The sequence below is a fragment of the Typopeltis vanoorti genome, chromosome 21 (genome assembly GCF_054136105.1).
Source record: "Typopeltis vanoorti isolate ZY-2024b chromosome 21, IOZ_Tvanoo_1.0, whole genome shotgun sequence".
Taxonomy (NCBI): Eukaryota; Metazoa; Arthropoda; class Arachnida; order Uropygi; family Thelyphonidae; genus Typopeltis; species Typopeltis vanoorti.
Window position 1 is genome coordinate 5,945,001 of NC_143569.1, and position 26,410 is coordinate 5,971,410.

Sequence of the window (26,410 nt, forward strand, 5' to 3'; positions counted from 1 at the left end):
TACAAAAACAACATATGTATGTTTTTAAATATGTCGATGAATACAAGGATGCAACGTTTATAGCAAATGTTGTTGTTTTTTATTTAAGAAATAATTTTTTCTCCTCAAAGAAAAAAAGAACAATTCCTTATTAGCAAAAATATAATAAAGATTAATAAGAAACTACCTTTAATATTTTACGTATAGTCGAGAATATTACTTTTTATAGATTATAATTAAAATAAAGAATTTTTTTTGTACAACAACCTAAAGCAAAGTATTTTTATTTGTTTCAATAAAACAGCAGTCTGATGTCTGGTATCAGTTATCTGTTTCTTTTAGCGAGCAACTAAATTAGAAAGAAAAATGCATTTTTCGTAAAACGTTTACTAAAAGCATTATTGACGCATAAAGAAACTATTTGCAAACATTCCTACCAGCAGCCCGCACTGAAGATATGTAATCGCTTTTCAATTATAAAAGAAAGCAGGCTTGCATTCATAGTTAAGACACAAAAGCCTCAATAAGGCGGAGAAAATCCATTTCTAAAGGTTATTGCCTTCTTTTTTTTTTTGAGTCAACATAATCGCCAATCCTTATTATAAACGAATATTCCATTCTTTTTGTAATCCGCTTGTCTGCAATGCAGACTGATAAAGAAAAAATAATCATCTCCTCAAGTAGGGGCTGCTTCCTAGTAGACAGCTTTTAACATTCGACTTCTAAACTGGCAAATCGCTGTTTGCGTGTTTTGATCCCTCATTCGGAATGATTATTGATTATCATCCTATAATGTTACAGTCCGCTAGGTAGACTCAAGACCACTGCGGTGAACTAAGATTTAAATTCTAATGAAAAATTTGCTAATAAAAAAATAATAAAAATTAAATTTTCTGTCACAGAATTTATTTAAATAGAAATTCAATATCAGTGGATGAGATTTGCTCAAGTGGTCTGGAGAGATAAAGAAATTATTTTCTCCATTTTATGCATGCTTTACAGAATGCGTAGTGCCACCTATCAGATCAGATTCGTTCATTTATCAATCATCCTTTTGCTATTCTAGTCTAGCAAAATGGATGCGCTATTCCTCTACTTTGCTAGGTACGTTTACAGAAATTTGACATTCCAGAATGTCTGTCGCGTAGATTCAGTTTAGGTTTAAATCACGTCAATTTTCTAGCAGAATTTCACAGATGATCATAATTATGCAAAATATTAACTGTAATTTCGATTTATGGATTTAAACGAAAATGTAGGCGTTAATAAACTCCTCAAATGATCTTAATTATTTTCAACAAATTGCCCATTTTATTAAAATTAATGATTTTAACTAGTTATGAATTTACAAAATATATGACACAAATGGAAATAAATGCCATTCATTTGATGTGATAGATAGCATATAACAACCAAAATCCAAATAGACCATTTATTGGCAACTTCAGAAGAATTTTGTCGGCATCATTCATATGTGAAAGAGATCACCTGTATATCTCTTTCTATCCAATCTTTTATTCTATCTGATTCTATCTGATTCTATCTGTCATCTTGTGATTTGATTATTTCTAAAACTGGCTCTGATATAATTGCTCAGTTCTTTAAATGGCGAATTTCGCTTAATCAAAACACATTTTATTCCAATCCCACCAATGTGTTCGCTTAACTCAGACTATAAGGATTTTCTTAAATTCTCTTATTCATGTCTCTGTAATCAAAGTAATCCTTTGTTACTCTTAGTTGTTTCTCATGAACGTTTTCTTGTTTTAAGTTAGAAATAAATGCTATTTAAGATATTTTAAATAGTTTTAATATGTAAATAAATATTTTTAAAAATATTTTACTTTCCGCCGCAAACTTATAATTCTTTATCAATGATCCCTAGTTTTTATTTATTTTCTTCTCTGAAGACTTCATGTTTGTTTATTATATAAGTAAATATCAACTTAAAAACTTAGTGTCTTTAAAAATCGTTTTTTTTTTAAAATCGTACACAGCATAATACACAGAATCAATAGTACTGTATATTAATGCTGTGCGGGATACAGTGATGGATATCAGCAAAGGATAATATTGATTTACTTCAATATCTGCGATTTTTAATAATTTTGGAACATTGTAGAAGAAAGGCTATTTCGAAGAATAGAAGCACAGAAAATGAAGAAGAGAATTTCGGAGAGTTTACAATTACACACCACCTTGTGTTAATTAGATGTGGAATATATTAAATGAAATAGACCTTTTGATTGATTGAAACCGGAATTGCCCTGCAAGAAATTGTTCGAAATTATAACTGATTTACCATGTCTGGCCGGATTCGAGATATTTACGACAAATTTTGATTCACAATCCGAATGCAAGAATAATGTTCAATGGAATGGTAGGCTTGTGATTTTTAAATTCTCAGAGGCCACATAGGAGAAAAGTTCTTCATAAGCAGCAGGTATCACTTAAAAAAGGCTGAGGACACTGACGTGATGTGCTGGCGCTATTAAAAGCGTGGGGGGATGCCAACCGAGACGTTCAGTCTGATGAAATGTCTAAAATCAGTAGATAAAGGATATTTTAGGATATTCTAGGTGAACATCATCAATCGCTGTGAGATTATCACTGTACTTATTGGAGGCCGGAAGTGGCTGGGAAATTATCAGGTTTGGTTAATAGAGTAGGTTACGAATTATCCTAATCCTAATTACACTAAAAGTACTAAATATAAGTAATTTCCTATCATACTACTCTTTCAACACTGATTTCCAAGCCAGCGGAATAAGGACAGTCTATTACTCTGTACACAATCTGAGATTCTTATTTGATCCTTCTCTCTAGAAAAGAATCACATCTATGAACTTCCATATTCCCTTCAAAATCTTAGTATCCTTTCCCACTATTGTTGTTAACCCTACGCAAATTCCAAATCTGCCCTACCTTGGAAACTGTTTCCAAAGTAGGACAGATTTGGAATTTTGAATAGGCATCAAAGGATTATCCAAAAATCTTTGATACTATCTCCTACAGCGATAGAGTATTTGATAATCCCACGGTATCTGGGTAGTTCCATCACTATTTCATGGATTATTTTGATGGATTTATATAGATTCATCCACGGACGCTATTTAACTGAGTTAAGTCTATAAAAACGTGAGAGGGGGGACAGTAAATCAGCGTTCACACAGCGCACTGTTCAGTGGTAAACCTACTATTTGCCCTTTCAATCCGTTTACTTCCATTCTCCAGAACGACTTTTCTCAGAATGAATTATCCAAGGACTTCAAAGATATGGGTTAGAATTCCGGCTAAGAAGAGAAAACCTTCTATAAGCTCTATTCAACTGAAGGTAAGTTAGCTGGTAGGTTTACCACTGAAGGGCAAATAGTAGGTTTACCACTGAACAGTTTACCACTGTTCAGTGGTAAACTGTTCAGTGGTAAACCTACTATTTGCCCTTTCAATCCGTTTACTTCCATTCTCCAGAACGACTTTTCTCAGAATGAATTATCCAAGGACTTCAAAGATTATATCAACATGTTTCTTTTCATCCTTTAAACTACCTATGATACTAATATGCAATCACTTTGTTGAAACGAGTAGCAAAACAATAGAAACAAACAGTGCAATTTATTTTTTAAAAATATTGCGCAGTTTGTCCGACATTTGGCACTACTCATGCATTCAATTCTTCTAGATATACTTTCCGTTGGCCTATGACAACGAGTTAGGTGTTTTGAAACGTTCTTCTGTCAACTTGAAAACAGTCCATGTACTGTTGTTGGACACACTCGCTGCTCACCAACTATGTCGTAAAACCAACTGAATATCACCTGGTGTACTATCGTGTTGAAGGAAACACAGATCCGTTTTGTAGAGGTATTATAATGTGGAAAACATTGCATTATCCATAACAGTTGGTGGTCGATGAGCATCGGTAGCTCATTTGACATCGGTAATGCCTTTGTTTGGAAAGATATGGGTTAGAATTCCGGCTAAGAAGAGAAAACCCTCTATAAGCTCTATTCAACTGAAGGTAAGTTAGCTGGTCTCATATGACTCAGAAACCCGGAATTTTTGCCCCGCGAAAGATGCAAACTCATCAGACGAACACATTCAACTAACAACCCTAATGCAGGGCCTCGTTACACAAGTTGCTTCAGCAGCAATTCCAACAGCACTGCCTGTCGGCATTCTTCCTTTCACCCCCCCCCCCACCCCTCGGCCATTCGAATGAAAACGGGAATAGCATGATTCGCCGTTATCTGTTTTACAACGTTCTATGGACCGGACATGCACACCAAAATGCGTGTTCCGCGCCTTTGACCGGGATGGTAAATAGCTTTGAACACAGCTGTCATTCGGTATTAACTTAGATTTGGCAGATCTTTAATTACTGTCCTGCTCGAAACTGATTCGGTATAAACTGAACTCAGACCGTTCCCTATCGAACTGAAGAAATTTTTGTAACGCCCTTCGAGACATTTGCTTTCTTGTTACCTTCTTAGACAAAAAAAAAAGTACAGTTGTTTTGCCGTTTTGTCTAAAACCTACCTCTTGATTGCAACTTTGATAATGTTCCTGAATAGCTCATTTTAGGTTATGCGTTTTTATTGATGTCATAAACGAGCTTTCTATAACACGTTTCTTAAAATGCATAAATTTCCATTTTCGGTATTTTCTATGCTACTTTTAATTATAGGAATATATCTCATCAATTTCTCAGTAATATCATTCTAAAGCAGGCATTGTCCCGATATTTATTTCAGTATAATTTATAAACTTATTTCAACCAATATTTTTCAGTATAATATATTTGTATACAAGTTCATCTAATTGTACCTCAAAAATCATGGGTTAGAGGAAGATGAAATTAAACCAAATTGTTTGTTTATCAGACGTTTCTTGAATTCTAGGCGAGCCCATGGTAATCACGAGATGGCAGCACTGAAGTTGCCTTGATAGTTAACAGTTCTGAGTACACGCTATACAAATCTCAATTATCGAATTTCCTATGTATGACAAATCTAACAAGGTATTTCATTCACATGATAAGCGACACAGTATGCACGTCGTCAAATATCAATGTCACCAGAGATTTCCTGTGTGAGTATCGCTTCTACTTAATGAAGCATGCTTTGTAACGGAAAGATAGCCGTCAACGCAATGTCAAATCCTTATGTTTGAATTTACAGTTAAACATACAAACGGACAACAAATTTGAGCTAAAATGAAATTCTTCCATTTCTGTTAGCATGTTTATATTAATAAGAGGTAATAAATCACAGATATGCAGATATATTAATAAGTAATTTATGAGTATTAAACTAGATTGTTTTATGCATTATTCTTATTTTATATCTGTTAAACCTAACCATATATTAATTTATTAGACACAGGGAAATAAAATAATTAAGAGAAAATTCCTTAATGGGAAGAAGTGCAGGGGATGCAGCGCAAATATTGCTGATATTGAAGGACTCTCATATAAAATTTGGAAACACTGTCTGACACAAAACGACATTCGCTAAGTCAAAAAGTGTGTGTGTGTGGGGGGGGGTGAACTTTCCTCAGCATATATAATCAAACATTTCTCCATCTAATGCCGGATAATAGGTGTAGTCTAAGTCATTTTCGAAGGAAATTTAAATCATTAAAAAAACAAAAATATAAAAAAATGAAATTTTGAAGACTATAAAAAGAAAAGAAAAGAAAGAAACAGAAATAATAATAAAAAAGAATGTAGGTGAAGAATACAAGACAAAGATTTTTATCAAATCAAACAGCAGAAAATTTGGATATTTCTTTACTTGGGAAAGACAGTTTTAAATTACGACAGCGCTAAAAAATGGAAGCTTGTTGTTTACTTCGAGAAGCTAATTATTGTGGAAATTTATAACATTGTTTTTTATTTTTAATATTGATCTGTAAAAAGAAATATAAAAATAGTGGCTTAAGATTGTTTGGAAAACAGCAGAGATTACAAAGAAATGTTTTTGTGCGTCCAAGCATAAAGAATGTCTTCTGCCACTGCAATTATTAAATATTATCTCTTGGACGAAAATACTGTACTGTTTGCAAAGAACCGGAGAACAGTTTCTCAGTTCGTGACTTGGTATTGTGCCAAGAAACTGACTCGTTAGTATAACGGATCCTTCCAATATATCACTTGCCAGTAGATATGCGTGTTCGTTGACCTCCAATGCGTTGTTCTGCTGTTGGAAGTTATCCAATATGCCAGGGTTCCCACTAATGAATAGCTTGCCTAAAAGGCTCACCCATGTGCTCTCTCTTTTCCTTAAGTATTCATTGAAATCACTACTGTAAACCCAATATACATTTGTACTGTGTGTAAGGTTGCCAGCAAATGAAGTATTTATTTCGCAGGTATTATAATGACAACTTCATACGAATTTCATTTGGTTGTCTAATGGCCGATAATAAATACAGCAAAAGCTCCGAACTGAGCAACTGCTGTAAACCTCATAATAGAGTATTTTTATCAATAGTCAACATTATCGAATGCTCTTATGATTGGCGGTTACTTACTTTTTACTTACTTTGAAAATAAATTGTTTTAAATATGCGCGCAATTTTTTTTCTTTTTTTTCTTTTTAAATAAATTAAGTGAAGATGAAAACTATATAAAATACTGAAACTATGCAGCTTTTTCCCACTAAAAGGATGTCTGTTACGAAACTATTCAGAATATATACCAATTTAGTAATACATTTGATTATTTAAGTTTTTTTCCTTATTATATTTATACGAATATTTAATACTATGATGTACTATGGTCTAGAAAAGCAAAAAAAAATGTCGAGTAATACAAAAAGCAGAAATGAAAAAATAATGCGAATGTATATTGAATTAACAGTTTAAAAATAAAGGGTTACAAGTTAAAAAACTTAACCCTTTAACAAGTTAAAGGGTTACAAGTCGGAAAAAAAAACTTGTTTTTTTTTTCGACTTTGAAACAAAGTTGCTGTGCAGCGAAATCAGACCTTTTTTTCAATGAGGGTTGCCAGTTTTTCTTCTCAAAGTGAGTTTTTTTTAATTAACCTTATTACCTGAAAAATAGCAAAGCCATGCAACAAACGCAATGACAAATACAGTATATTTTGGATATAGAATTAATAGCTTGTCTATCATTTCAAACATTATACTTACGCGAAACCATGTTACTTGGTTCAAATAGTACACAGGGACTTAATACAAAGAAAAATGGGATGGGAATTAAAGGTACAGTATTTGAAGAAACTCAACTTGTCATCATAATGAGACTACTGGTAAGTAAAAAATGTAGTTGAGTTTATCCTTAAATGATGTTACTCTCTTAAGAGTACTGGGGGGGTCTGAAATCTGAAAAACATGACAGTCAGAGAAGCGAGGACTTGTATTTAGAATATTCAATGACCGAGTCGAATCATATTCTTAGAAATTCTCACCTTTCATCCGTATTCAGTTTAAGATTTCATATAAATAGTATTTAACTTTGGGTACTTTGTGTTCTGCAACAACGTTCTGGAATATCAGCTAATGGGAAAGAGCAAAGAGTTTGTATAAAAATCTGTTTTGAATTTGGTGTAGCTGTTCCAGAAACCATTGAATTTCGAGAACAGCAATTAGGGTTTAGGCAATGAGAAAGGCAATTTTCATGCTATCTCATCGAATCTAATGGGCGAGATGTTGAAAAGCGTAAAAATTGACCCTTAATAATGTGATATGTGTACTATTCGTTAAGTGTTGAGGTCCGGCCTATACTATTCAACATGCAAACGTATTTTCTGATGAAAAAACAAACAACTAAATTGTCTAAAAAATGGAGTTTGGCCAAGAAACAACATAGCGGTAGTCCCGCATATACTGTATCCCCTAAATCTGATTCCTACGACTTCGTTTTTGTTTCCCAAGGAGAAATTGCAACTGTAGGGAAGGAACTATAATTTGAGGCCGTTTCAGACTAAATGTTACGTAGCAATGAACCGTATCTCAAAAGTAAGGCAACCAGAGGTCGGTGTTTCTAGTAGCGGAAGCAACGCTGGACTCATTGCACACATTCATAAGAGAGCGTAAATTTAAAGTAAAAAATTATTTACAGAGGTTAACAACTGATATACATTTTTCGAATTGAAGAATTCGACAGAATTCGAAGCCAGTCTTTCTAAAAAGATACGTGTCATTTTTCCTATTTCAAAGTTCAATAATTATTATTTATCAGTAAGACATACTTATATTTTAGGATATGCAATGAATAATCTCTCTCTCTATATCTCTTTCTCTCTACAATTTTCTTTATGCTGTGCAGTGATCTCTTGGATTTCTCTATCGAGTATAATCCTGGACAGAATTCTGTTGCACATCGACAATAATCACGGGAAACGTCGGTGTTGTTTAGTATATTGATTTTAGTGAATATCACTAGCTGATTTAACGTGTGCATAATGCGCAATACTTCGTGTTATGCATTTTCGTCTTGAGAAATAATAGGAACAATTTTGAAGCAAATGATACTTAGCAATCATAATAACAGAGAAATACTGATAATGCGATTACAAATAGAAGTGCTGAAAAACATACAATACACGTATATATCACCTCATTTTCTCCTTTAATTTATTAGGTTGAATAGTCTGTTATAACCTAGAAATTTGACCTCACATAAATCTAATTACTGCTTTGACAGGAGAAAACTTAATCCTATCTACGAAGTCCGCTACGTCAGTCAATTGTATGAGTCATCTAATGTTTGTCTGGTGAAAACCCTGCCATCGAGGTATGAGATCGGATAACACACATGCAGTTGAAATGATATATGATTTCGATAACTACAAGGAGTTCCCTCACTATTCTTAAAATAAACATTCAATAGATTATTTTCCCATTAACAGCATAAATACTAATATATATATATATATATATATATATATATATATATATATATATATATATATATATATATATATATATATATATATATATATATATATATATATATATATATATATATATATATAGGACCGTTTTTCTGTAGCTACTCATAATATCAATGCACTCGTAAAACAATGTTTTATAAATAAAAGGTTTCCTTTCTGCTAAACAAGGACAAATCCTTTACATAGCTGGTCTATGCTGATAACGTTTTAATCAGATCATTGCCTTTTGGTGCCTTAAAAGACATATAAAAACTCTGGAAGCTTGCGGTACACTGAGTATCCTAAACTCCTCTGATTACAGACTGCACGGTCCATTACCTTTGTACATTATCACTCGGATCATTACTAAAGCGATGATGTTCAAAGTTTCTTTCTTACTTTGAGCTCGAAGGCCAGAATATTTAGTGATTCGATGGCGCATCACGCCACCCCATGAAATTACCCATGACTAACTGGATATGTTGAAATATTGTTCAGGTGTAAAGAGAAGGAGACCAGGTATAAACTTCACGTGCTTTAATAGTGCAACGAGTCACTATTTTTGACTAATGTTATTTTATTTCACTTTAGATTAAAACTCTTTATATCAATCGGCGGCTGGAGACAACGAACGCCATAAGCGAAATATATTTTAGTTGGTGATGCCAGGATGATTACTGTACTCATATATATATATATATATATATATAATTAAAGTATAGAGTTTTCAAACAGTTATTAAAGGGCAGAGATTTCAACAAAATATTCCTTTAAGAATTCTAGTATGGATATGCGTTTGTCGTTATACTGCAAATAGTACACTAAAGTATGTCATATTTTACATTTAAAATATATCTGCAATAAAGTATTAAATATGGCAATAAATGATTTCTAGAATCTTAGGCCTAATTTCCAAAACCGGCGAATTTAGCAAATACAGAATATTCTTTACGATGTTTGATCCTAAACACTACAAATTTATTTCACTTTTTTAGACATAATCCTACATTTTTATACTGTTCTATAAAATTCAATATTCAAATTGTTATGCTCGTACTGAAGAAGAAATCAGTATTTGCTTGCGTTTTTGTTTAAATTTATTGCTCGTTTGTTATATTGAAACAGTTCATATTATTAGCTCCTTAAATTTTATGAAGAGCGAAAAGCTGCTCCTCCAGCTATGTATTGTTAAGATATTGAATGCCAACGCTATTAAATACTTCGAATTATTCAATACCCAGTCAAGTTCAAACATCATTAATTTGGAATATGACATTTAATAATTGCTACTTTATTTAAAATCATTAAGTACTAATATTTCAATAACTAGTAAAGTGATTTGTTTAAACTATAAATCTAAATCAAATATAAACTGTGCGCGCAAGCATCACACGTCACTGCATGGAACGGACGACTGCACATGATTAGCTCTAACAATATTTGTTACAAAAACGTGACTGGAACCAACGTCTGAAATATAAGCAATTTTCTGGAGCTCCTGGGTTTCGATCAATAACATTATTCACATAAAAAGAGCACTCACCACTCCGTGAAAAAAAGTGTTGCTGAATTTGAGTTTGGTAACTTTTTATATAAAATTAAATTAAATTATAACTGTAGCCTTAAATTGCAGCTGGTGCTGCTGTCAGCGGCATTGAATGTTGTACAGTGCATTAGCACGTGATGAAAGCTCCGCGTTTGTTATGCCACAGTTACAGTATGTCGTACATCATTCTGCGGAAGGTTGAATGACAAATATTGGACTACTTCGTATGTGAAATATGCGTAAAAAGGTTTTCTAAAGTGCCTGAAGGTTTCCTTGCTTGTTAAAAATAAAATAACATGAAAAAACGAAACTGATGCAAAAACATTTTAGGAAACTTCCTGGATCTCGAATTAACTCCAAATGACCGTTTAATTAAATTTTAAATTTTTTAAAAATTTACATATTGATAAAAATATTAGTGAAAAATTGTAAGTGCAATTTTCGTTATGATTAAGTTTACCTAAAAACATATGCAGAAATGCTTTTCTGTTTTGCTATAGGAAAAAGCAAAATTCACTTCAAATAAAAGCATTCACACACACTTAATTTTTTTATTATTGAATCCAGTAAAATTGTGTATTACTACTGATAAAGGGATAAGTGTTAGATAATCCTTCTCTAGAGAGCGAATGTTACTTTTATTAAACACACTTCAGGTCTCCAATATGCAGAGTAGTGGTCTCACATCAGGAGGTAATATTCGTCTATAACACAATTACAGGGAAGAATCTTACTCCCTGAAGAATTACAGGGAGTAAAATGAAATGATTAGAAACGGATATCTTTAGATTTTCTTGTCATTTATAATTCACTTATCACTTGTAATTTAGCAAATATTATTAGAAAAATATCTTACAATGAATTAATTAACATTTTTGTCGTTTATAGCAGTTCGCAATTAGGTTGTTCATCTTAGACGAATCAAACAGGAATATTACAAATCCTCTTGTGTGCCCTGATTTCCTCTTAACTTTGAAACACTGACAAGAAGGAATTTCTCAACTAGGCTATTATTATAATAATAGCGAGGTTAAAAAATAGTTTTATATTACGCCAAATTCCATTTAATTGCAATAACTATACTTAAACCAATTTACTCAATATATACTTGCGCATATTCTGAACGCTGGTCGATGTGTATGTAAGCAGCGACTTCGAGGATAAATCATTTTGAGAATGAATTAGGATATCAAATTAAACCTAAATACTGGCATCCTAAGTTGATTTTTTACATCAATATTTTCTTTCTTTCTTAATTTGTACCATCCAAAAACACAGGGGGCATTTGAATCAACTTCCATAAACCATTATTTTATTCTCTCTTTAATTAAAGATCATGAGACTTAAGATAAAAAAATTTCAAGGTAATATCTACAACTTCGTTCATTAAATAAAGTTTATATATTAATTGGGTCGACTGTCTGACAACCGTTTATAAGTTTCACATTAAGAGTTTATTTCCTGATATACGAGGGTATCTTGAAAAGTGATAATCACCATGAAGGAACTGAAGTAGAACCATGTTTTCTTATATACCCTAAAAGAAAAAAGTATTACAATTTGATGAAACATGGGGGTTAAATGGTTTTAAGATGTGTTCTTTCTTGGGGTTATATCAGTTGCTTTAATATAATTTTTGTTCTACGTATTTATCAGAACTTTTCAGTCCCCCCCGCCGCCTTCGTATCAGGATCCGGTTAACCTCCGCTAAAATGCAGTGTTGGGGGGGGGGATGGATTCATGTGTGTACTTTGAATAGCAGGGAACGGAACAGGCAGCATTAACTTCTGCACAGATGGCATCTATAAGAACTCACACATTTATAAAACAGCAGTGACTTTTCTACAATGTGCAGTTGAATAAGGCATCTAAGACGTTTCTCACTAAACACGACAGAGAAAATCCTGCAATACAAGAACGAGTTTCGCCAAATAGCACAGAAAAATGAGAAGTCCAAAGTTGCCTTTGTAAATAAAAGATAGATTATCCCTAAAATGCAACAAGAGTTAAGGATTAATTTCATAAGAATAGTTCATGAAGAATTACATAAAGAGAGCGTTCGTCTTATGGAACTGTTACCATGATGTTTGTATGTGAATGCAATATCCCTTCTTTCAGGGAATGTGGAATGCAGTGGATTCCACGGTCATTGCAGCGAAGAATGTTGTATTGTCAATATGTCTCACAATAGATTCTATAACAATCTCTCAGGTGTTCGACTGTCTTGTGAGATTATTATGGAATGTATTGTGAGACATATTGACAATACAGCATTCTTCGCTGCAATGAATTTTTTCCTTAATTCGATGGATTGATATATCTATCGAATTAAGTGTTCCTCGAACTAATTACTTACAGAGTAGGCTAAAAACAATGACATGACTCAGTATTGGTTTCGAAAAACCATCATGATGCTGACACCACCGCATCCTCTTTTGATGTTACTCTTCAGCGAGAAGAATGCGTCATGTGGTGCAAGAATGTAGCGCATCGTCAAAATGCGCTACATTTCCATTTCCATGTAAAAATGCAGAGATATTATTTCTGCATTTTTACAGTGGCATAGTTTCTTATCGACTAGCCCAAACTAATCGCTGTATCCATCGTTTACTTTGATTATCAACTGTTTCGGCTCATCGATAAGTGATGGTTAAACATTGCAAGCGTCGCAATATATTCAGTATTTATCACTCTTGATGACGATAAGATCACTGTCATTATTCCATATATAGATAATCCATTTGTGTGAGTTGACAAACTAGCGCTAAATGATAATATATATTATTAAGAAAGAGCTAATAACGGTAATTAAATTCATAAATTTAAATCCATTTTCTGAGGGGAAAATTATTTTTGCATATTTCAGAAGCAAGTGATAATTAGTGACTTCATTGATACATTTAATCATTCATTATGTTCGCAGCATATTACGCGCACTGTGTGCTAAAACTCATCTATATGTTTCGCTATATCGGTGTCTTCTCTTATATGAGTACAAGGGTATCCGTTGAGAGCTGCATGTCTCTATGTAAGCATTTCGATTTCACAAATGTTTTCGCTTATCTTTTTCAGCTCCAAGTGTGAAGTCTTTTTTTTTTTTTTGAAATTTTAAATAATAACAAGTAATAAATTATTCATAAAATTACATATTTTCTAATATCAAAATTAAGTTGGTTTAAAATTAAGGTTCATTAGCATGCATAAAAAACAAATACTAAGGTTCTCATTATAAATAATCTGAAAGATTAACTACCACATATTAACTATTATTTAAAATGCTAAGTTGATTAAGTGGCTAAAATACTTTTATCATTAACTTGACATTTTTTTCTAATGCTAAAATTATTTTAAATTGAAAACAATTCATTTCGTCGCCTGGTGGCCAAGTGATTAACGTTTGTGCTCTCAAACTATCATGCCGTGGTTCTAATCACGCCAAGGGCATGCATGGATGTTTGTGATTGCCTTATGTTAGAGAAACATATTGTTTCCGGGTGTTGGAACAACACTACGCTTATTGGAAATTTGAAAAAGTTACTTGTTTTGTCTCTATAGTGGTATTTCTGGATTAAGTGAGACATAAATAAAATTAACAAATACTAAAAAAAATTCTTAGCCCCTCAGAGTGAAATATAATTTTCACAACCTTTCGCAGGTGAGTCTCATAAATTTAAATACATCATTGAGAGTTTTGTTTGTTTTAAATTAAGATATAAATAGATTTATTTAAAAATCATTTCCGTGAGGTACGTGCGCATTCCATGCAGAAATAGTTTATTTTCAATCACATATTAATTAAACAAAATGAAAATATTATTAGTATTTGATTACCAAATGAGTTCTGAAATACTATTTTATAAAAATGGTGGCATTAATAATAGTGATTAATGGATGTGCTATTTTCATTCGTTTTCAATCAATACTTTTACATATAGAGAAGATAAACAACAGTCTTAGTGCTATTAAATCTGTTGAAACCACATTAGAATTTACAATGTCGTAGAATATCCAAAATTCGTCTTCTTCACAATACAGGAAAAAAAATTATCCGTCTTGGTCTCAGATAATCCATAACAAGAATATGTTATTTTTTGACAGGGCAGACAAGACCGATTTCGTCACAACTCCTTCTCTAATGCAATGGTGGAAATTAACCAACTCTGCAGAGAGTGTACATTATGTTATATTAAACTGTATATATTGGGGAGAAATGTCTCTTTATTCCCAAATATAAACTCAAGAAAAACGTTTTTCCCTTTTCAACCTCTATCTGTTGCGATGCGAATGCGCTATTGGTTTTGCTGTATTTTATACTATATAAAAAGTGAAATAAATAAAGAGTGCATTACTTATCTAAAAGTTTTGTTTAGAATAAAATATCTTCTTTATTGATGAAACATTCATACAGTTATTTATTTATTGTATTACTGACTAACATGTTTTAAACGTATATACTTTAAAAATAATCTTACTGTGCACTTTCATCTTCACCACCTTGCTTAGGCCTTGTCCAATACCATTTGAAGTTTGGCACAAGTAATAGCCAGCATCGCTGTCTTTCGCATCTTGTATAGACAAGGATCCATTCTCGAAAACCTGCAGATGGGGACTGCTCACAATAGATTTGAAATCTTTAGGTGAATTTCCTAAGAAATCAATATGAATAAAGAAATTAATATGAACAAATATTCAAATATTACAAGTTCAATACGTTAGAAGTAAAGTGATTGTAATAGTGAAAAACATTCAAAAATAGTAATTCACGAGATATATTATGGTTGAATATTTTATTAATTTTGAAATGTTTTCCGCTATATAACTGAGCAGTATATTTAAAGTTATCTTTGAAATAATAAGTATAATTGACTTAGAAGAATGATAGGAACTGACATAAATTAAAAATATCTCTTATGATACCAATACATTCTCACGCATGTATCATGAGAGATATTTTTTATATTTATCATATATTTCACAAATTTATTATATCTTCTGGATTCGAATTCTGCGCTTTCATAGACTAAATTAATAGACCATATCATCATCGTTTAGGAATAGAGTAATTAAAATGATTTTGCCATATATATATATATATATATATATATATATATATATATATATATATATATATATATAAACCAAAATTCGTGTAATTAAACCCTAGAACAGGGGTTTTGATTTACAGAAAAGTAAGCAGAAAATTCTATCACCAGCGGACAATTGGTGCCAGAATCGTGATTTTTGTATAATCTCACTGTTTCTACTGACTATTTGGTGGATATAAGGAAGACCGAAAGGGATTCGCGTCATTCCGATAAGACTGAAGTGCTATGAATCTCACCTTACCGGAACGTGCGTTGCTACTCAAGCTTTACTATCAACAACGCAGTAATGCTAATGCCGCGCTTCGAGAATTCCGGAGTTTGAAGGATAGGAGAAAAGGTCCAACGACAATAACAAATATTAGAAAAATGATTTTACAATTTGAAAATAGCGAATCTTTAGCAGTGAGGCCAGGATGAGATCGCAAACGGATTATTCCTTAACAAGTTGACGAAGTTGCAGCTGCCATCGTGGAACAAGAAATGAATAAGTTTATCAGTACTCGGGCAATATCAAGGCAACTGGACATGTCATAATCAACTGTGTGGAAAATCCCGCGTCAAATGGCAAGGTTTTCCCCCTACAACATCTCTCATACTCAAGCTTTGCTTGATGTTGATGTGAAAATTCGACTGCAGTTTGTGCTGATGTTCTTAGCTCGAATGGAGGTGGATGATGCATTGCTGTGAAAGATCTTGTGGAGTGAAGAGGGGCATTTTATCTTCGAAGTTCTTCAAACGGTATTATTCGAAGAACTTCCGACAGGACCAGTGACTTGTACCACCTCTACTGTTAGGTATCGGGAGATGCTGCGAAATTTTGTTGTTCCTCAGCTGTACCAAGGGAGATGCCTTGATTCTACCATATTCATGCAGGAAGAGCACCACTTCACACTGGATTGCCCATGCAAGAATGCTACGAAAATACTTCACGGAATGCAGAGTGATTAGTCGTGCATTTCCCGTATGGCCACCTCATTCACCTGATCTCAATTCCTCTGACATTTGGTTGTGAGGCCATCTGAAACGAGTGGTGTATGAAGGACACGTTCCTGATTTAGTAACCTTGAAAGAAAAATTAACGCAGAATGTGAGGCAAATCAATGCAGATCTGTTGCGTTCAGGTGCAAAAAATATCACTCACAGAATGCTGTTCTTAGAACATCAGAAAGGAGGACATATCGAACCACATCGGTGAGTTATATATATGAACGTGACAATGTATTTGTTGTGTCTTTTCTAACAATTACTGTTTAACTGATCTCAAACCACTCGCTTAATGTCCAAATGTCCCCAATTTTTTATCTTCTGTAAATAAAAACCCATGTACCAGAGTGTACTTACACGAAGTTTGGTTGAATTCCGTTCAATACATTTTCGCTACACTGCTCTGAATACCTCCTCTTTAATTATGGCCACCCTGAGTTTTTATTTAATGGTGACTGGCTGGAGAATGCTGTTCTTAGTACATCTGAAAGGAGGACGTTCTTAAAAATTATTTTTGCATTGCCTAAAGTGAGTCTCATTGCAAGATATTTCCAGCCATCTTTCTCAAGCGCAACGATGTGCTTTGTATAAAGGAAATGGAACAGATTTTATTTAATACAAGTGGACTGCCTGTTGGCATACATGTTAAGTTTGAGTGTAATCAGAACTTTTTAAATTCTTAGAAATACTAATGCATTTCATATTTTTGTTGCAAATTGCATGAAATTTTTGAAGTATTTCAAATAACTTTCTTAATTAATTAAAAGAAACACATGTATTAACCTCAGTCAAAATTATTAAATTGTAAATATTTCATCCTAAGTATCTTAGGACATCATCAGTACAGTAGTTTAAAACAATAATAGGAATAACATACAGTTAGGGCGCATGATTACAATAGAATCTCATTAAACGTGCGTAATAACGTGCTACAGAAGTAAAAATAAAATTATTTAACACAATTTTGTATGACAATTTCCCATACTTAAGGAATAGCGAGAACGTCGTTGCGGTTTAAGTTTGGTCTGTGTAGTAGGGCTTCAGTACTTTCTTTGTATAAACGTTCATGTTTATATAAAGATCGATGTAAACATTTAGGCTTTTCCCAATGGATCCTATGGAAAAAATATTCCCTTTTGAACCCAAACCAAAAATTTGGTTAAGATATGTCGACGACGTATTTGCAGTCTGGGATCATCCCGAACATGAATTACAACTGTTTCTAGATAAATTTAACCTTCTTCATCATCGCATCAACTTTACGTTAGAAAAAGAATCTCCACAGGGTATCTCCTTTTTGGATTTACACATCCAAAGAAAAGAAGACGGTTTCATCTCCACGTCTGTCTTTCGCAAGCCTACATTCTCAGGTCGCTACATTCACAATTCTTCCGCTCATCATCCATCTCAAAAATCTGGCATTATTAAATCACTAGTTTCGAGAGCACACAAATTCTGCTCCTTGAAGAATCTTTAAACCAGGAATTAGAAGTAATCAAAAATGCAGCCATCCTAAATGGATATAATCCAAAAACAACTCAAAAAATCATCAGTCACTTCCCCACACGTCAAACCAGACTGGAAGAAGTCCATAGGATTCCCATACCTTACGTTAAAGGCATCTCCGAACGTCTTTCAAAAATTATTAAGAAATACAATTTTGCCACTACTTACAAACCTATCAACCAAATTTACAACTTGTTACCTTCTCCTAAGGACAAACTCTCACCTTTGATGTTGCCTAGCGTTTATGAGATTCCATGCTCATGCAAATTGTCTTACTTTGGACAGACAGGTAGGTCTGTTCAGAAACGCATCTCGGAACATCAAGACCAAGACCACATTCTTCATTTTAAACAGCAGAAATCTGGCCTCTCTCAACATGGAATTGAAAATCCAAACCATAGGATCCATTGGTAAAAGTCTAAACGTTTACATAGATCTTTATATAAATATGAATGTTTATACAAAGAAAGTTCTGAAGCCCTACTACACAGACCAAACTTAAACCGCAACGACGTTCTCACTATTCCTAAAGTATGGGAAATTGTCATACAAAATTGTGTTAAATAATTATTTTTTTACTTCTGTGGCACGTTATTACGCACGTTTAACGAGATTCTATTGTAATCATGCGCCCTAACTGTATGTTATTCCTATTATTGTTTTAAACTACTGTACTGATGATGTCCTAAGATACTTAGGATGAAATATTTACAATTAAATAATTTTGACTGTGGCTAATACGTGTGTTTCTTTTAATTATGATCGCATCACAGGTTTTGTTATTTAAAAAAAACTTTCTTAATTGTTTTGAACAAAAAAAAATAATTTAAACACCTTTAAAAATTTCGAGTTATATTACTACAAGTAAAAGTCAATTTGGTATTTCTGTATTTTTATATTTTCAATTATTGTGGAAAGTACTAACTTCGGTAATTCTTATTGATATTTTTTGACAATTTTACTAATTATGGTTAAGAAAATATCGACACACTGCTATCTCAGATTTGGTTTATCTCTCGTACTCCATTTCGAACATTTACACTAAAAAGAGGTGCATGTGAAGCATGATGTCAGAAAATTAATTCCACTATTTTTCTTTATAAACAAGTAAGGATTAATGAAAAGATCTGAAGAAAAATAGATCTTTTATCCAGTTGTTTTTAAAAATAAGAATTTATACGCTGCTAAATCTATTTAATTAAAGACTTTTTTTTTCAAATTTGTAACAAAGCCGTAATCATAAAACAGTTGGTTTACATGTTGAAATAGAATAAAGTCAATATTGTGAATACAAGACAAGATCCTATATTAACATTTGTGTCAAGTTTTATGAAATTCTTCCTTCTCTTGCTGAGCATACATCCATGACAGCCAGAGGAGCAAGTGGAAACTGTTACATAAACGAAATCTTTATTCTCTTTTTTCTGAAATGTAGAAAACATCGTCGTTAATGTTAAGATATCCAGAAATACACTCACTGGAAAGAATTCAACCGACACCCCCCATAGGCAAGGTGCATCGTGCCATGTAATGAGTAACGTGTTTGTAGCTGGTATATAAATTGGAGGAATATAATTGAACATGATACCTCCGAGATAGTGCAACTGTGTCTAGTGAAATGGGCTGAGAGAAGGGAAGTGACAGTGTTTGAAAGAGGCGTTGTGATAGGATGCAAGGTTGCAGGCCTACCTGTTCGGCAAATTGTTGATAAATTGAGCCATCCCATGTCAACAACCAGTGACACCACACTGGGGATCAACTGCAAGTGTTGCCAACAGTGGATAACCTATCACACTCACCGAACGCGACCGTCGGATGCTACGAAGGACAATATATAAAAATCACCGTTTGTCAGTCTTCACGTTGAATGCGGAGTTCCGGGCATCTACTGGAACACGAATCTGCGCAGAAATCGAGGCTGACGACATAGATTTCCATGGTAGTAACTCAATATGCAAGCCCATCATTACTCGAACCAACATGCAGAGTTGTCTTAAATGATACAAAGAGCTTGTACAGTGGGACGTGGAAGCTTGGAAAGCTGTGTATGGAGCGACGAATCATGCACTACTCCCTCTACCAAGCAGCAGATGGATGAGAGTTGCGAAAGCTCAGTTAAACTATCTTAGTCCTGGTCCTGGTTTGGTTTCGAACCTCTGTTTGTGGCGCCACGAACATTGAACTCCGAGAGGTATCTGAACATTCCGGACAATGCAATGCTTCCTACTTTGTAGCGTTTCTGGGGAAGTGATCATTGTCTCTTTCTGCAAGACAATGCACGTGTCATAAGACTCTGCTGTAACTGCGTAGTTTCTGGACATTTACGTCAACACAATTGCCTGACCTCCACAGAGTCTTGATCTTAATTCTATTGAACATCTGTGTGAAGAAATGGAGATTTGGGTGAGGTCAAGGACGTCCACAATAATCTCGGACTTGATTAATGCCTACAGGAAAAATGGTACAAAATTCCCATTGATCGCTATCGTACGCGCTTGTGGAAATTATGCCCATAGGATTGCTGCAGCGAAAGGAGGTCCTACTTCTTCTTAATGTGGACGCCATGGCTGTTTGTTCCTCATACAATGGTGTGCCGTCTTTTCAAGCAGTGTATGTACTGTTTTATTCCTTTCTCAGATGCTAATGGCAATGCAGCACATCTTTGCATAACTTTTCTTGCGCTTATCACGGCTGGTTATGCATATCATTTCTCTGTTTTTTAAGTTTTATTTCATTATTGGAACAATACTGAAACTGGGAAAAGAAAAATTTTAGATATTCTTGTAGAAAATAAATATTTTCTCATAGGTGTGGATTAAAAAAATACCGGAATAGAACTGCATCTGTCGGTCTTTCTAAAATCTTCATTATTTCATAGCAGAAGGCCATTACGCTGATTTTCGTTGGTTATTCTTTGTTTTATAGAACTTTTCGTGACTTTAATCCAGTATCTTCGCTGGATTAGAAGTCACCAAAAGTGTAGAAGATGACGGATTATAGAACTTAATCCGACATCTTTGCCAGATTATGTTCTATATTCTATCCATGTAATATTTTGTTGCAGAAATTCATAAAATCTGTCTCTAATCTAAAAGCAACTTTATGAAAAGACATTCGATATTAGTAAAATTAAATTTTACGTTCCATAACATTTTCTGTATACAGAACGACATTGCAGTTTATGAAAATCAAATGTAAGTTTTTTGACTTAATCTCTTAAAGGCAAAAAAGTTTAGTAAAGTTCAATGTAAAGTTTCGGAAAGTACTTTGAGGAAAAGATCTAATACTTAGACACGTGCTACTGAGTATATATCACGCGTCTTACGTGTCCCCCACAACAAGCTACAGAAACACAATTACCTTCTGCCTTGGTCCAGCGAACTCTTGGTTGAGGAAATCCCTCCGCTTGACAGTCAACTGTAATCCCACGTCCTTTTACGACTGAAATGTCCGAAGGCTCAATAACCCAGCGTGGGGGAACTAGTGGAGAAAGGTACAAATAGGAGATCAGATGTCGGTAGTTTTAGCGAATACGAACAGATATGTCCTACTATAAATAACCACCATTACAGAAGAGATTATGTTGTTCCTTAGAGGTGACCCTAAATGGAACGTAAGAGACTATTACTGGCGACATCTGGCGTGGAAACAAATCTTTGAACAGTCATTTCTTTCAGTCCAGATATCTGATCTGCCACAGTGATATCTGTCTCCGTGGTTTGTGATTGATGAGATCGATATATTAAAAGCACAGTTCTCTAAAGAAAAGTTGCAGTTTTCAAACATATGACCTAGAATATTTTTTGATAACCTAGTTTTCATTCATTCTGATATTTATTATCATATCTATCTAAAATAAGCATAAACCATGTATTTAGTGCAAATGAAAGCATTGTTGCTGATTAGCAATATGCAGAAGTTTATAGCGAATGCCATGTTGTAAATAAATAAATAGTAATAGTTATATTTTATTTAATGCTTATTCATACTTTTATGTATGAATAAGAGCGAATATATGCATAATCATTAAAATTGATATACAGTAGTTGATACACTAATCTTCAATTTTCTAATTGTATAGGACGTAATCTCATAGAAAAACCAACTGTAACGCTAATTAGAAATTCTTAAGCAAACAGTAATTCATTTTAATATTTAATATTTAATAAGTTTTAAATTTTGTAGACTGAAAATATGATACGTACTCTATCTTCGTTTCTATAATTTATATTTTTCACTTTTGGGTTGAATATCTTTTTGTTTAGTAATGCATCTTAATCGCATTATTTAATTCTTCAGTATAATAATAAAGAAAATATGTGCACGGATTACGAAAAAAAAATGCAACTATTCATACCAGTGTACACTACATTGTACTATGGAGTTGTCGATATACGATTTTCTCCCTTGTAGAAATGTTACAGCTAAACAGTTGTTAAGGAACAATCGCGAGCACAAAAATTAGAAAGAAGGAATTTCATATTCATATAACATAAAGACGAATTTTTTGAAAGCATTAATTATAAACAGTAAATACAATATTGACCTAATTATTACTAATATTTCTTATGTACAAGATATAACAATCAGTGAGTATATTCATAAAAACGGATGGTATATCAGAATTATATAAAAATATCATTAGGTAATAGGCATGTCTGAAAGCTGGATACAAAGTATTAATCTCCATTATATTCCGATCCATAATATTTATACTTCCTCTGTTTAAGCAAGGATTGTGATTGATAATATTGGTACAGTTTTGCAAACTGTGGTTCACAAATTTCTCTGGATAACGAAATACGGTAAAACTTTTTGCTGCAACAAAACATTATTTATGGTTTATTCTTAGGGGCAAATGAGCGATGCCTATAACTGTTTGATCACGTTTCTTCTCTTCTGGATGCGGTTTGATTGTTATTATTACTTTCGAGAACATTAGTTTTAAAATATCTTCAATCCCTAATCAGCCACGTCACTAAACTAGTTTGTTGGCTAGTGACTGTGAGACCGCCACTATCTTTAGAAATGGCCTGGAGCGACTTGAAAAGTTGTTTGATATCTTGAGCAGGGTTTCCGGATTACCTAACCATTAGTCACATACGATGCTAATGCGAATTAACTTCTCGGGCTAATTCTAATTTGCATTCTTAGTGTGCATTTCATGGCACACTGGTGGCGTGGCGAACACTAAAGACAATTCTTCTTGATTCCCGGATGTGGATTTGAATAGCACAGGATATTGTTGGATCTTGCGAATCTTCTGGCGTTGCCCGTGGGGGCCATACCATGTAGGACCGATTTAAGCGCGAAGGTGGAAAAATAAAGATGAATGAAATGATCTAACAGGACTTCGCGGGTGAAATACATGTAAAATAAAATTACCTGTAAAGTATTAGAGAGTATCATTTAAATCTATGCTAATCTTGTACTTATTGCCCGCCTGTTGTTCCTATTCTTTAAAGTGTCTACTCTTCATCCAATAGGCTGTGGGTTAGAATCCGGCTATAGACGGATGGTTATGACTATTTTTGGGTGGGAGATTAATTTCATTGTCTGATGTACGTGAGACCACCGCTCCAGAGGCCTGACGTGGCATGACAAAGTCCTATGTTTGTTCTCTAGAGTAGGGTTTCCTGATTATGTAAATTATTGTTGTATTAAATTAATACAACAATAATTTACCCATAACAGTATTTCTGAAAAATCAATAATGCACTTTTATTTTTATCAAAACCTTATTCACACATGCCTAAAAATAAGATATTTCCAGTAGCAAACTATGAATATCGAAAATCGTGAAAGAGAAATATAAGCGTATGTATCATTATTCGCTCATTATATATTGTGTATTATTATTATTATTATTATTATTATTATTATTATTATTATTATTATTATTACTAAAGACTGTCATAATCACACACATATATAAACATGGAAAAAGAAATTTAATCAGCAATTACAGACCCATAGCAACACTACCAATTATCAATCAAATTATGGAGTGATCATACTGAAGAAACTCACAGCATACACTGAGAACTTTCATATTATCCCCAAAACACAATATGTTCTTCAGAAAAATAAGGGAACAACATCCCTCTTGGAAGACTTTGCAGATGTAATTAATACCGCCTTAGACAAAAACAAAATTGCCATGGTAGTCTTTATTGAGCTAACTAAAGCATTTGATATACTCACACTTCAAACCTTATTAGAAAAGCTGAGGCATGTTGGAATAGATGGGCCTCTGCACAGGTGGTTTACAAACTACCTTCAAAATAGAAAGCATATCACACGTATCGGGTCAAATCGAAGTAGAGAGCTACCAGCAACCAGTGGAGTGCCACAGGGAGCTGTACTCTCCCCAACTCTATTCAACATTTATACGCACGACATTAATCAGCTACCACTCAAAGGCAAGATATTCCAATACGCAGACCATACAGCTGTAATATTCATCCATAATAACGCAAGCATAGCCCAAACAAATATGCATCATGACATAAATCTGCTCATAGCCTGGCTCACCAAAACCTCCATACACCTAAACTCAGATAAGACAAAATTAATGATATTCTGAAATCCACTGACTCGATCAGTTGATAACAAATATATAACCATTCAACATCCACTCCCCAACATAAAAAAACACACAGAACAGTAAAACCACTACAATTAATGGTTGAAACAAGACAATACCTTGTAATTTACTTCGATGCTGATATGAACTGGAATAGCTACATGAACAAACTCCGAATAATAACTGGCAGACTCTATAGGTTAAAATACATAGTTCCCACACGCCTAAAAACACTAATATACAAAGCACTATGCCAAAATATACTAAGATACGTTATAACAACGTATGCTTTCTATGCACCCAACAAACTAAATAGATTAATGTCATTACAGTACAAAATGATAAAACTGATCTTTTGGGAACAAAGAGACAATAACGACTTTATATACACTGCAATGTCAGAACAGAAAACACTGACAGCAAAACACTTATGTCACTATGCAGCTTTGCTAAAACATTATTTCGATGCCAACTACAGGACAGTCAGAAATACATACCGTATAACAAGACCTCAGATAATTAATTATATTACATATAAATACAATAATCACTTTGGAAAGGCCAAACGTACCTTGTACATGCTAAAGAAATTACCTTTTCAATACAAATTACCTTACAAACTACAATAGCCTGAAAAGATCCCCAAGGACATACTACTATGAACAAGAAACACGCACCCAAAATACCATACAAACTTAATGAAACACAATATATTCGTTCGGGCTTCCAGTTCAGCGACGCATCAATACATTCCAAGTTATTGTGTGTGTGTGTGTGTGTGTGTGTGTGTGTGTGTGTGTGTGTGTGTGTGTGTGTGTGTGTGTGTGTGTGTGTGTGTGTGTGTGTGTGTGTGTGTGTGTGTGTGTGCAAATTTCTCACTCAACTGCTATAATGGAAATCAAGCCTATTAAAATCAGCCTTCTTCCCAACACAGCAAACAAACCATTATATAATAACTAACTAACTAACTGTGTCATCCTCAGATGAGCTTAACAAATAAGCTTCGAGGATGGAAGCTGAGAAATTACATCTCATCCAAGATCAATAAAAAAGGGGTGGGGAAATCCATATATCATATTTAAGTGTTGTAGTTACAGCGTTTAAATATATTAAAATCAAAATTGTAAATATAAATAACTCATTGTTAAATTAATAAATGCTGAATTATTATTAATACATTATACAGAAAATGGTCGTATTATGTGTATATGCCCCGCAAGTTGGTTGTACAGCAGAGGAGAAAGATGAGTTCTGGAACGTGTTAGATGAAGAAATGAGAGAACAGGAAGAAAATGAGATGGTGATTGTCGGAGGAGACTTGAACGGACACATAGGGAGACAGAATAGAGACTGTGAAAGGGTTCATGGTGGCCATGCAGTGGGAATGATGAACCAGGAAGGAGAGAGGGTTGTGGACTTTGCAGTAGCATTTGATCTGGCAATTGTGAACTTGTTTTTCTACAAGAGGAGAAGAACATTTGATAACATTTAGGAGGGGTAACAACAGTTCAAAAATTGAATACATTTTGACTAGAAGAAAACATCTTAAGGTTGTGACGAATTGTAAAGTAATTCCAAGAGATCAAGTAGCACAGCAACACCGACTGCTGTGCCCAGACTTTAAAATAAGATCGAAGATAAGAACCTCTGGATGCCATGGGATGAAGACAATTAAGTGGTTTCGCTTAAAAGAGGGGAGTGTGAGGAATCGTTTTAGGGAGAGGATGTTAGGGAGGATTTCGGATGGACTAAAAAGTGTACAACATTGGTGGAAACATAATTCAAAAATAATCCTGCGCTGTGC

The 26,410-nt window shown here is 33.7% G+C and overlaps 1 protein-coding gene across 1 annotated transcript in view; it reads right to left on the reverse strand.

Annotated features, from left to right (window-relative positions):
* LOC150094603 (cell adhesion molecule Dscam1-like) overlaps positions 1-26,410 on the reverse strand; it is a 435,546-nt gene that overhangs the window by 80,319 nt on the left and 328,817 nt on the right. The window contains exons 10-11 of the mRNA XM_090411127.1: positions 21,381-21,500; positions 14,898-15,071 (exon numbers count right to left, since the gene is read on the reverse strand). Coding sequence (XP_090267253.1) covers positions 14,898-15,071; positions 21,381-21,500 — 294 coding nt within the window. The remainder of the gene's footprint in view (positions 1-14,897; positions 15,072-21,380; positions 21,501-26,410) is intronic.